The 13574-nt window shown below is 44.2% G+C and overlaps 1 protein-coding gene across 1 annotated transcript; it reads left to right on the forward strand.

Annotated features, from left to right (window-relative positions):
* Positions 1 to 7102: 7102 nt before the first annotated feature.
* On the forward strand, positions 7103 to 7939 carry LOC131557729 (sporozoite surface protein 2-like). The gene has a single exon (XM_058805156.1). It carries the CDS (start codon positions 7103 to 7105, stop codon positions 7937 to 7939), a length of 837 nt encoding a protein of 278 aa, XP_058661139.1.
* Positions 7940 to 13574: the final 5635 nt, after the last annotated feature.

Consider the following 13574-nt stretch of genomic DNA (forward strand, 5'->3'; position numbering starts at 1 on the left):
AATACAAAATTTACAAAATATCAGCCCAGAATTTAAAACACTTCTTAAACATGTTCGAAAAGTAAGTTTAAAATGTCACTGAAGCTACAAAGAGGAAAAAGCTGTCCATTGCTCTTAAGCAATAATTAATTTTCATAAGAGTCCTTATTATGCATTAGTTTTTATAGAGCAACAAAACATAACTGCATGCTATTGTTTAAACATTTGCTGCATATGCCAGAAGAGTAAAGGCTGGAAATAAGTGTAAAGGATAATACACAAAACGTAGCTAAATGTATTTTATATTATGGATCCATAATACAGAATGCAAATGATTCTGACTAAGCATTCACAAGAGACAGTCTTTAGGGTGCATGCTGTGAATGTATATTATGAATAATGCATAAAACTTGGCTAAATCTTAATGAGTCCATTGACATCCTATGGGGTCCACAGGAGCCTCAGATCCCAAAGCATGGCAGTGGCACAGCGCTCTCCTCCCCCACTTCATTTTAAAAATACTTGCTTAAAACAAAGGAAATTAAAACACAAAAGAAAAAGCCCTTAGCTCTGATTTAACTCCCATATGATGGCAAATGCAGAGTCACAAACTCTGGCTTCCTTCACTCTGCTGTGCCTCCATGGTCCACATTGAACCAGGGCACTGTATGGCCTTTCTGTAGGGCTGCATCAGGTGTAGGACACAAGTTACTCCTAATTCCTAAATTCATGCACTCAAGAGCTTCTCCACCCACAAAGGAAAGAGGATGAAAACACCCCTATTATATTTTTTCTCCATTCTCCTTCCCTAATGCCCAAATTCCTTAAGCCAAATAATCCATGAAGAAGGCGATAGCAAGAATTATGGGGGGAAAACCATCCCATTTACTAGTTAGAGCTACAGCAAAAAAAATCAAGTTCACATGCTGAAGGACATTGGCAATGGGTGCAGTCAAGAGGACAAAGAACTTGACCAAAGAGAAGCTATTTACAGTTTCTAAGTACAAAACCACAGTAAGACAGAAATCTCCAGCTCCCGAGTGAAACCGTAAGGTTGTGCCATTCAGTCTGAGTGGATGAGTATACCATATTCTGTAGGGGAAAAAAACCTTGGCATCAAGCCCCAGTTCCACTCAGAAGTGTGAAGATAGTTTTTGTGTGTCATGGCTTGGAAATAAATGAGTGGATTTTTCCTATAGCATAAATACAAAGAAAAATAACTGATTAAGCTCGTGTTTATTTAGGGTTACAAGCCCTCAAATTGGTTGGAATAGTAATTAATTAATACTTGCAAAACCCACAAGTGATGGTTAAGTCTGTACGTCCTTAAACACAAAAAAACAAAGAACAAAAGGTCAAGAGCCTTCCCCAGCAGGGCAGAGTGGGACTGTGCTCGAGCTCTCTGCCCTGCCCACACTCACCCTGCACTCGGGTGGGCCAACACTGCCCTCCTCAAGGACCACTTGGGTGCCCAGCCAGGCAGCCTGGGCATGGCCAACACAAAAATACCTGTGCAGGGCCCAAACTGGTGGAATAGAGGCCACCCTCGGCTCTGCCTTCCCATGGTACTGAAGGCAGCACACACACACCCATGCCCCACAAACTGAGTAGGATTCTTTGTTCTCTCCCTCATGCCCAGTCAGACCCCAGGCGTCCACACTCACAGGGGCCAGCAGACCAAGGGAGCACTTTTCACCCCTTCAAATTTCAGCATCAGAACCTGCCAGACTAGAGCAACAAGAACCCTTGTTACAACTGGAACAATAAGAACCACACACAAAATCACCATGTTGGAAGAGACCTTCAAGATCATCAAGGCCAAGCCAGCAGCAACACCCCAACTGAACCCTGGCACCCAGTGCCACATCCAGGGATGGTGACTCCAGCACCTCCCTGGGCAGGCCACTGTCACAGCTGAGATGGCCACAACACACAAAATATCCCCAATTTCAGAAAGCTTCAACCCAAACAAGGTAACACCTTACCTCTTCAGAAGGGTTCAGGCACCTGCCCACACACAGTAACACCATTCCAGTTTGGAAAGCCTTTCTGTCCCTCAGGCCAGGCTTTTGTGCCCTGCTGCTGGTGCCCTGCCCCTGTGTGCCCTCTGTGCCCTGCATGGCTGTTACTGTCAGTGCTGCTCACCTGTGGGCACAGCTGGGGCCAATTGGGGATGATCAGGCACAGCCCACCCCAATCACCCCTAATTCTGTGCCCAGAGACCATTCCAGAACTTTCTCACCCTTTATGTAAAAAACTTTTTTCTAATGTCCAATGGAAAATCAATACCAAGGAGAGAGAAACTATCTGGGTGTTTAGCAAGCATTTTTTAACACACACACACACACACACAAAATGTGCTTAATCCAGCTTTTGTTTTCCTTGTTCCAACTTGTTACAACAACAACAAAATATTCAAACGTGATTACTTTTACATGAAAGCGTTCAACAGAAAGATCCTGGAGGAAAGTAAGTGATGGAAAGATTTCCACTGGATCTGCAGCAGAATCTGGCATGCAACATGCACAGAGAGAGCAGGGACACACCTGTGCTGACCTCTGAGTATAGCTGCCTGTGTATTTAAGCATGAATACACAATCTCATTTTACACCATAACCACACCCTTTTCTTTTGATAGCAGGTGAATTTTTGTGCATTTATAAAATGAACCCAACTTCTTGTGGAAATGTAAGTTTGGCCCTGATACAAAAACACATATTTACACACACACAGATATATTCTAACCAAAAGCAAGGGCCAGACTTTCACAAGAACAATACTCCCAAAGCATTTTACCTTTGCAACCCATCCTGCTACTATTTCTACTCGCTGCTACGGATATCAGCAATTGTTTCCTCGCCTCCTCACTCCTCCTGGACACCAGGGGAATAACAGAGAAGGAGTCTCCTGGTAGCACTTTCATTCCCAGCAGGAAGCTCAAGCGTTTGTGATATCCATTTTGATACAAAACCTAAATTAGGCCTCTGGAAATAGGTAATGCATAAAAAGAAGCATTTTTGTGCCACAAGATTATTATTATAGGTTACTGTTAACCCTTGGGAGATGGAGGTGAGTCCTGCAGTTCCCCACTGGGCTGAATATTTGCTGAGAAATCACAAGCACTACCTAAGCAGATATTTCAGGTGTGCTTCATGCTAAACAGAATGATCCTGTTGACCCATCATATTCTGATAGCCAGTTTGAGAGCGAAGCATTGTGAGTTAAACAAAAAAGATCAGCACAACATGCACATGCTGCAACTTTCCTGTGCAAAGAGGAGATTTTAAAGGGGCTGGATGCAAGGACAGCTGTGGAATTACAAATGCAGAGTTCAAACAAACAAAAAAATACTATATTTGGGAGCTGCCCAAAACATATTTTGCCTCTTGGCTCCCTAAAATTCTTCCTTATGGCAAAGTTTCACAATCTAGTGAGAAGAACCACATCATTCAAAAAGGAAAATATAAATCCAAACCTTTAAGTGTTTTGCAGTTTTCAAGTTTCAAATCACTGCAGATTAAAGTTTCAGGGCTGGAAGCCTATGTGATTTATCCCACCTTCACAACTGCAAATCATTAAGCTGTACAAATCATAAATTAACTTTTTTCCTTCAGAACCAGCATCATGGCTGAAGTTTGGAGAAGTGGTCAATAATTTGGATTCAGTGAGCCAGGCTATTCTGCACTAAAGCTGCACCACCTCCTGTTGTGATACAAGTTGGCCCAGCATTGCTCATTGCTTGACTTACTCCCATAGCAAAATGAGCCACAGCGGAAACTCGGTCTGTATCTGCCTCCACAATTAATTCAAGTTCAGCTTCTCCTAAGCATTCCTCTTTCCTTCAGACTTCAAAGGGCTATAAACTGTGATCTTAAACGCACAACCAACTGTGTGTCAGTCGGTTTTCACTAAATATAAATAAATATTTCAGTAAACTGTGGTTGCTACTTGTTAAGCCTGGGAAAAATGGAGCCTTGCAGTAGCCTGGAAGACAAATTGGATCTCAGAGCCTCACACATCCTCCCATTTAAATCCCTGTGCCTTGTATACCTGCAGGAATAACACGGGAGAAGCATTCCAATAACTTCATGTAGTAGCAAGGCAGGCTGCTGCTCTCCTAATAAATTTAAGCTTTATAACTCCTTCACTCCAAAAGCCACATTCACAGCTATTCCTGCACACTGGAGGGGCAGTCCTGTGCAAGCAGTTTATTTCACAGACCTTTCTGACTATTGCACTGGCGACCAGAGCACACAAATCTCTGCACCCCTGCGTGGGTAAACATTCATAAAAATATCCTCCCATCAACAGAACAGTTCACATGAGCTACAGCTCACCACAAGGAACAAGGACTCTCTGTTTGGCCCGGAGATTTTCCTACAGCCATGGAAAGGCACAGGGAGGAAGCCAGAAGTCCTAGCAGCTCCTTTTGCACTCCACCATGAGGTTTGGCATGGCTTTTCCTAGACAGCCCTCTCTGCTCTAGCAGCTCTGACATCTGCACATTGCATTTGCCCTGTTGTGCAAGCAGGGCTATTTCCTCAGAGATAAACAGAGATCACCAAGCCCACGATGCCTGACACAAACAGAGCTCAGACCCAGGCTTCCTTGGGCAGCCCAGACCCATCCTTTTCACTTGCAAATGTAAAGCAAACTTGGCAAGACCCAAAGGGGAAAAGAAGGAAATGATCTTCATAAAGAAATGGGAAGGGAAAATCTCCCTCCCTCTCGCAAGGCACATTTTCTGAGCAGCTATTTGAATCATCCCTGCTCAAAGACAGTCCCACTCCTTCAGCAGTGGAAAAGCAATACAAAGGTCCTGACATTCGATCCCCCAAACATTCTGTCATTTCACGGAGCAGGCTCCTCCGGGGCTCTCAGACAGAAGTTTGCCCAAATGCCTTTAAAGTACATACCTGATTCTGCCTTTGTCTGCTGTGCTCCCTGTGCAGCTGCATTCCCAGGAAAATGTTCCTGTGCCCCCTTTCCCCGTGGTTCCCACAGCCTGCTCAGGGCTGCATTCACTGCTGGCGCTCGGCAGTCACGCTTCTTCCTCAGCTGATGCTTCCCTTCATTTATTCTGAAGTTTCCAATGTAAAACAAACAGGAACACCACCTTTCTGAAATTACTGCTATCCCACTGTCCTCCAATGCAACATTAACAAGAGGCAATATTCTCCAAAGCTATGAAGCATATACTACCTTAAATTACATTGCAGTTGCTGCCCTGAGCTTACACATTTTTTAATAGGAAGGCTCCCAGGGATCTCTCTCTCTGTTCTGACTGCATTTACTGCTTTAAAATATTTTTAACCCAGACACTGAAGTGCCAGCCTAGCAGCCCTTCATGCTAATCCTAGCCTGGGTGGCTGTTCTTAAGGGAAAGCATTCAAAAATTGTAGCAGTGCATCAACTTTGACCCTTTTCATTTAAAACATGAGACTTCTTTTTTTTTCAGGGAAAAAAAATTAGATTCCAGAGGGAATCACTGAACTCTGACCTGCTTAAAATTAGTTTTGTTTTAGTGCCTGTGTGGTGACTCAACAGGCCAATTTTCCAGACACTTAAGACTTCTCTGCTCCTGAAGATTCCAGTTCAAGTCCTGGACTCATTGCCTGGGGTCAGATCAGAACACTTTGTTCCAGGGCTCCAAGCAGTGAATTCCCAGATCCCCAAACCCTTGCCAGATGCTGGCATGCTTGGTAATAAGTAGGGCTGCAACCAAGTTAATTATATATTTTTTTTTTTAATCTGTGAAGAGTTTTGCTTGCAATACATATGTTAGACCAAAAGAATTTCCCTGCAAAATTCAGCAGTCGAGCAATGTTTACATGGCTCTGATAAACATTTCATGATAAGCTGGATTCTTTTGGGGGGAGGGGGAAGATGTGTACTTTGGTCTTAACAGTGCAGCAAATAATTCTCAAATGGCTCTGGCTGAGTGTATCCATCTCACTGGGAATAACTGATTTAATTTTTTTTTAAAATCTGTCCCAGGCATTACAAACACCAAATGAGTCACCATAGACTCCTATGCTGCAAAAAATAGCATCACAACACTTCATTTTCTCTTCAGCAGGACTTCAAGTGTAGTGCCTGGTATCAAAAAGCCTTGTCAGTTAACAAATTAAAAAATCCCAGGAAATGACACCCCAAAACAATCCCTGAAAAAATGACTTCCTGCAGAAGTTTAACACCACCCAGCACAGCAAAGCTTGTCTAGGAGAAGTAATTTTCCTCAGTCTCAACAGAATTTTTCAGTTTAATCTCACCATTAATGCTCTAGCATATACTTTCTATCTTTCACTATCTTTGGCATCCCAAATGCCAAAACAAAAACCAAATACCAAAAAAAATACCAAATACCAAACAGCCTCAGAAGTCTCCTGTAAAGTGAGTGAGCACTATTATCCCCATTTATTAGTCCACAGGAATTAAAGCAAAAAAGATGCTGAGAAACTTTGGCCATGAGGCAAGAAGAGGCAGCCCCAGAGCCAGAACCTGGGTGCTGGTCCACATTAAATGGCATCTGTTCCATTTCCATCCCTGTTTCACAGCCATCATGGGAAGCAAAGCGATGCCAACGCCTGTAATCACTTATTTGACAGCTGCTAACCCAAAGAACACGAAGGCAATTTATACACCGTGCCCTAATCTGCCTGCATTTGATCATGGATGAGCACAGCTCCAGTGCAATTCTGGTTTTCCAAGTAAGAATGTAGCTTTCTTCCTTTTTCGGAAAGCATGCGAGGCACTAAAAGACAGAGTTTTAACACGCAGGCATCAATATGCTCCTCTTACAAATACAAATGTGAAACAGTAATAACACAAACAGTGAGGCACACTGTGCTGCATCAACAGCACCGCTGCCTCCTGCCCAGAAACCCTCCTTCAGCCTAGCAAGGCACCTCCAGGGCACACAGGACTGGCCTGTCACCCCAGGTGACACCATCAGGCCAGCCAAAGGGAAGGGAAATTCTGTGACAACACACAGGGACTCTGGGTTGGGAGCATCTTCCACATATCTAACCTCAAGATCTGCCTGGTGATCACAGTTGGGGATAACAGGACCTTAAAAATATATCCAGTGGGGGTAAAAGTTCTGAAGCCAAGCTGCTGAGCCATGGCCAACAGCAATGGCAAATGTAAAGAAGTAATTCATGTATGGTGGTCAGATGTCCAGGTCATGGTTTCTCTGCCTGAGAGGATCTCCCAAAGAACCTCCCAAAGGTCCTCCCAAAGAGGAGCTCCCACCCAGTGTCCCCACCAGGGAACCCAGGCTCACAAATCCCCACCAAGGAACCCAGGAACAGAAATCCCCACCGAGGAACCCAGGAACACAAATCCCCACCGAGGAACTCAGGAACACAAATCCCCACAAAGGAACCCAGGAACACAAATCCCCACAAAGGAACCCAGGAACACAAATCCCCACCGAGGAACCCAGGAACACAAATCCCCACCGAGGAACCCAGGAACACAAATCCCCACCGAGGAACCCAGGAACACAAATCCCCACAAAGGAACCCAGGAACACAAATCCCCACCGAGGAACCCAGGAACACAAATCCCCACCGAGGAACCCAGGAACACAAATCCCCACAAAGGAACCCAGGAACACAAATCCCCACCGAGGAACCCAGGAACACAAATCCCCACCGAGGAACCCAGGCTCAGAAATCCTCACCAAGGAACCCAGGCTCACAAATCCCCACCAGGGAACCCAGGCTCACAAATCCCTACCAAGGAACCCAGGAACAGAAATCCCCACCGAGGAACCCAGGCTCACAAATCCCTACCAAGGAACCCAGGAACAGAAATCCCCACCGAGGAACCCAGGCTCACAAATCCCCACCAAGGAACCCAGGCTCACAAATCCTCACCGAGGAACCCAGGAACACAAATCCCCACCATGGCTCCTCCAAGGAAAGCTGTCACCCATGCAATCAATGTGAGCTAACTAGGTTATTCATCACCTGCAAAAAATCCCTGCTGCTCAGAGATTTTTGGATACAATGGTGAAGTGAAGAAGGCTTTCTTCACCGCCCACGCAGCCTGGGCTCAACTCTGCAAAACAAATTTGAGCCGCAGTCAGACTCAATGTCAGACTTTTGCCAGCTGAGCTCCCTCTCACTTCCTCAGTTTCAGGTCATCTGAATACCTTGACAACCTGTGAGGATAAATCAAGCACAGAAGGTGTTTAGGAACTAAACACACATGTCAGGTGTTTCTACAAAACCTACACAAAGTTATATCGAAGCAGCCCAAATTCCAAATCCTTAACAAATATATCACACATTTTGGAAATGGTGGGCAGGGACTTGAAACACAGCCTCACTGGTTATAAAAAATGAAAGGAGACAGAGTAAAGCTGGGAGGAAAGCAGGAGAGAATGCACATTTTTTGCTCTGGAGGACCGATCAGTTGCATGAAGCTTATTTTCACTGGGGTAGACTCTTTGAACAATACTAATCTAAAAGCATATTAAAAAGCACATTAATACATGGGACCTGTTGGTCTCCATGCCAGGGATTGCTGGGGCTCCCTGGTCAGGCCTCCTGCCTGATGGAAGGACCTCACCCAGCAATTCCTTCTAACATCTGGTACAGCCAAAACCAGGGCCCAGGCAAAGGCCCTGCTGGTGCTCATTTTGCATGGAGAGCAAGAAAAACTGAAATAGAAACTGAATATTCCCACTTCCTTCAGCCAAACCAGCTTGGCACCAACGTGCCCTCAGGCCAGTGAAGAGAGCCATGGCCATAAACCTTTCCCAGAGCCTGGCTGTGTCACCAGACCCATCCTACTGCATGGTACAGAAAACTCATCCTGTCACTGATGGTTTGTAAAAAATTATTTACTCGAAGGTCTTCCTCAGCACCAGTAAAATGAAAGCTCCCATTCAGCAAAGAGCTGAAGCTTTTGCCCAATTTCAAGCCCCAGAGGAGACCTGCTGGGCACTTTAGTGGGGCTGAAGTGCTCAGAGCCAGGCTCGGAGCCACGTCAGGGCACAATCCCCGCCCAGCCACTCCAAACGCATCCAAGGCTCGCGCTTTGCTTCTGGAAACTTTGTTCTCACTTTACATATAGTCAAAACCTGACAAGAGCTCACTGTCGGATTATGCAGGAAATCTGCAAGTTTCACCAAGGTGTGATCTTATGCTTTTTCACACATTATTGTATCATGCTGCGCCAGAACACTAACGTATGCACAGTTCTAAAATAACTCGCATTATTACAGCCCAGCACGGCAAATGGCACCCAGAAGAGACTTGCTCCTCAGTGCCCTGCAAACTGATAAAGGGTCACCATTCCTTTCTTATGGGGAGGATTTAAAAAAAGAAAAAGAAGGAAAAAAAAAAAAGAAAGAGAAACAATCCAAACCAAACTCAGCGTTTCAAAACCTTTTCCCCCATTTCTCTCTCTTTCAAATGAAACTGTCAGTTTTCAGATTTGTCTTTGGTCACGTCAGGGTGGGAAAATGGGATTTAATAACATTTAACTGACTTGCTATCAAGAAGGAAACATATTTTTCCTCTTTCAAATTTGAAACCAACACTTTCTCTTTTTTTTTCTTCAGTTGGCCTACTTTCTTTTAAGTTGCTTTTCAATTATTTATGAAAATGCAATAATGCATTACTTTGCTGTGCAAATGTTTAGAAGAAGGAGATAGTGTCTTTCAAGTGAAAAAGCCCCATCCCTGGCCGTGCAGAGGTTTGTTTAGAAGCGCGTTGCAGGTGACACTTTATTAAAAACAATATGCTTTCATTTGCCTCCCGACACATATCCCCACTTTCTTTACGCTCAATACAAAGAGGTCCACAGCTCCTCCACAGAAACACCCCACTCATTGCTCTCCTGAGCTGGAGCTGTGACAAACAAAAGCTCAGCACGGGAAGCTGTACAAGGGGCTGAGCCAAAGCCTGTCAGGGCACTGAAAAGACTCCACGCTTTCTGAACAGCCTAAGAAGGCAAAACCCTGTCCTGCTAAATAAAGGAAACCAACAGCAAAACACTCAATGGTTCAGTCATATTTTTTTAAAGTTTTTTGTTACTTTTTTACTTGAAACAGCTGGATTTGGAAACAGAACATCACTGAACACTGACTGCTGAACTTCTTTCTGCACTTTTCAAAATCCCACATGGATGCACACTTAAGTGGCTAACCACAGGCTCACCGCCTCAAGGTTTTAGCATCAATAGACTAAAACAAACAGCAAATTCTGCCTCGACAGCAGCAGGTAGAAAACCAGGCCCATAATGCTCAGATGTTCTTAACAAGAGAGTAACGCAAACTGAAATATAATCAGGGAAATACAACCTACCAAAACAACCCTAAGAAACCCTAAAACAACCCTAAACAACTCAAAACAAATACAACCTACCAAAACAACCCTAGCAAACCCCAAAACAACCCTAAACAAACCTCCATCCTTAAAGTTTTCAAGCCTCAGCTGTACAAAACCATGACTGTCCCCATCTGGCACTGGCCTTGCCCAGGCAGGTGGCCACCCATGGTCCCACCTGGCCAACATCCCCAGTGATACAAAAGAAAAGAAAACTGTAGAAGGACCTAGAGACCTCAAACTTTGCTAGTATTATTAAAAATTTAAAACATCTTCAGTATCACTCCTTGGAGCTGGAATCCATGTAAATCCTGGGGGAGCTGGAGGACACCTCTCACACCCACTCGTTCCTGTCCCTGCAGCTTTTCTGAACAATGTTTAACACCACAGGTAACTTAGAAAATGAACTTTTTTCTTTTCCCCTCTGTTAGAATTACTTAGGGCACCTAAATCACCCTGAAGGTCAGTGGGTCACTGTCTGCATGGTCTTAAAAATGCATAGCTGCATTGAAATCTCATTCATCTAACTAACACCATGCTTGTAAACTCATGTTTTGCTTAATTTACATGAATTTTTAAAGCTAAGGCTATACTTAAATATTGTTCTTAAACAGGGCCATAAAGCACACCTCTACAGCTCATACTCAGGTGTTGAGATAAAAACAATTGCAGAAAACTGTACAGTTATACAGGTACATATTTCCCTTTTTCTTGCATGTAAAACCACAGATTTTAAAACTAAGCAAAGCAAGAAGAAAAATCTCACATTCTGAAAACCTTTTACTATTGTGCAACAGCATTTTTCTTCCATCTTCCCTCTTACAGCTACTTCTTTATGTTTGCATGCATGGCAGAGGAGCTTGGGTATGCAACTTTTGCTGCTATTCACACCACAGGACCCACGCCTTTACCTCCAATCCACTTTAAGGATTAGAATCTGTTGGTTTCTCCATTTTCTACCCCATTTCAGCTTGCTACCTCTCACTAGGAGCCCCTTTCTGTGCCAGCACAGTGCATGAGTTATTAAAAGAACAGTGGGACATCTGTGGAAGGTGCTAGAAGGTGCTTCCCTCCCCTCCAGGGCTCCTCATGGAAACACAGGCACTGCTGTCATTCAGAGAGGTTCTCATTCTGCCTCACACAGGGTGAGACACTGCTCTAATGGCATGCTGGGACTGGGGTGGGAGGAAAGCACCACATGGAGTGCCCAAGCATGGGTTTGAAATGTGTTGGAGAATCCCCTGCACACATTTTACTGAGAGAGCCTCAAAGGGCTGCAGAGCTGAGCCCCATATCCAGCACATCCCAGGGGATCACTGTACACTTTCCCTGGGCTGCTCTCCTGCACCCTTCAGCTTCCAGAACTGCCAGCTGCCTTTCAGAAGCACCAAACTCACACTCACACATTGGTACATATTCATCAGCATTTACTCATTTGTAGCCTCTCATGAGAATTAATATTATTGCAGAACTTCCATCATCCTGTGCAAACTGCTACTTACCTACAGCAGCCCTGTTTGTGGGAATGCCTCATTACATCTAATTTCAGGTTTCAATTGGAAGCTGTTTTGCAGAAGTGACAAGCACTTCTCTGTTTCTATCCCAGCCCTGTCTGTTCTGTCTGCAGGAGGCTCAAAAGGGATCTGAGCAACAAGTTCCATCAGGAACTCAGTGGTTACCCTACCTGTGCACCCACTGCCTGAGTAATCAGTGTGTGACTCTCAAACCTGAATTCATGAATTATCCTGTATGTGTAAATCTCAACCACAGGGTGCTGAATGCACCACAGAATCACACAAATCACCTCCTGTCCTCTGTCCTGCTCCTGGAGGCTGCCTGCCCACAACTACAGACATCAAACCAACCTGCAGCACAGGAAAGAGCACACTTTCTCCTGCTGAACACGCTCTTCTTCCAGATTTGAACTTGTAAAGCAGAACATTGCATTAACACATTCCCTTCTCCATCACTTAATACACTTTTGATATATTTTGCATAGCTTCCAGGCATTTGTTGTTAAACAGAAGGGCAATGGACACATACACTGCATTTCTTGATATTATTTATGCCCTTGTCCATAATAACACGAGCAGTATGATCTTTGACGCCACAGCATAAGGGGGAAGCTCATCCCAGTGAAAAGCCAGTTGTGTGCTCCTGGATGTCACAAAGGGACAGCACAGAGTGCCACAAGAGCTGCCTTTCCCTGGCTACCCCAATGTCCCCAGGCTCCTTCCAGAGTCACTGGAGGAGACTGCACCAGTGTGAGATCTGGGGCAATAATCACCGTCACAGAATAGGTACTTTCTCCCTTTCGGTAAGAAAATTCTTTAATACAGAAGTGAGCACCTGGCTTTAATTCAATCTGCTCGGAAATCACTCGAAAACCATTCATTTTCTATCATTTTCTAATTCTCTTCTCTAATGGCTTCTGAATCTTTTCCAGTGTAAACCTGGTCTATTAGGACTAATCTCCTGCTGGAAGGTCGGCTGGGACATTAAAATGGTGTTCCCAGCTAAGAAAAGCAACTCCTCTATTCCCTGACTAAAGGCACTGACTCAGCCATGTAATAGGTATTTTGCTTTCATTTAAAAAAAAATGGATTGCAAAATTAACTTCTAGATCCTTATTAAGTAAATATTTAATTGGTTAGCTGAGGATCACAAGTGTGTCCCCCAGCCTTTTTCATTACACTGAAAGCTTGCTCATACACAAGGATTTTATAGCAGTGTGAAAGGTAGACTCCATGGTCCTAGTTTAGAAATTGAACCAGTTTAATTAAATGTATCTTTAGACCGACTGCTACAAACCACAATATGGCACTCAGTTTAATTTAAAGCTGTTTTGTTCACTTACTCCCTGTAGAAGTTGAAGATACTGCATGCCATATTTGAATCTGTTTCAAAGCTTCTGAGCAGAGCAAGCTCAACTGAATTTTGTCCCCAGTCCACCAAAACACGGGCAAAGCAACTTAAAGGAGGAGGAGCTCAGCTAGGAGCTGGCAATTTCACCCTATGCCATCAGCTCCTTGCTGTCCTAGCCATCCTTCTAACCTGCTTAACCCAAAAGCAGTGCTGAGAGTCTGAGTTTCAATTAAATTAAAAGAAATTTAATTAAATGCAACAACTAAGATCACTGCCACTAAGAGCAGTAGTAAGACCTTAAATACAATTTTAGTAACCCTCCAGTTCTACCTTGCACATCCCACTAGGCTTGGACTGGCAAAGCCAAGTTCTGAGTACATGGGGTAA

Source organism: Ammospiza caudacuta, chromosome 5, assembly GCF_027887145.1.
Source record: "Ammospiza caudacuta isolate bAmmCau1 chromosome 5, bAmmCau1.pri, whole genome shotgun sequence".
In the NCBI taxonomy this organism is placed as follows: Eukaryota; Metazoa; Chordata; class Aves; order Passeriformes; family Passerellidae; genus Ammospiza; species Ammospiza caudacuta.

Excerpts from the sequence above, each read along its gene's own strand:
- LOC131557729 (XM_058805156.1), top strand. The coding sequence starts at position 7,103 with ATGGCCAACAGCAATGGCAAATGTAAAGAAGTAATTCATGTATGGTGG.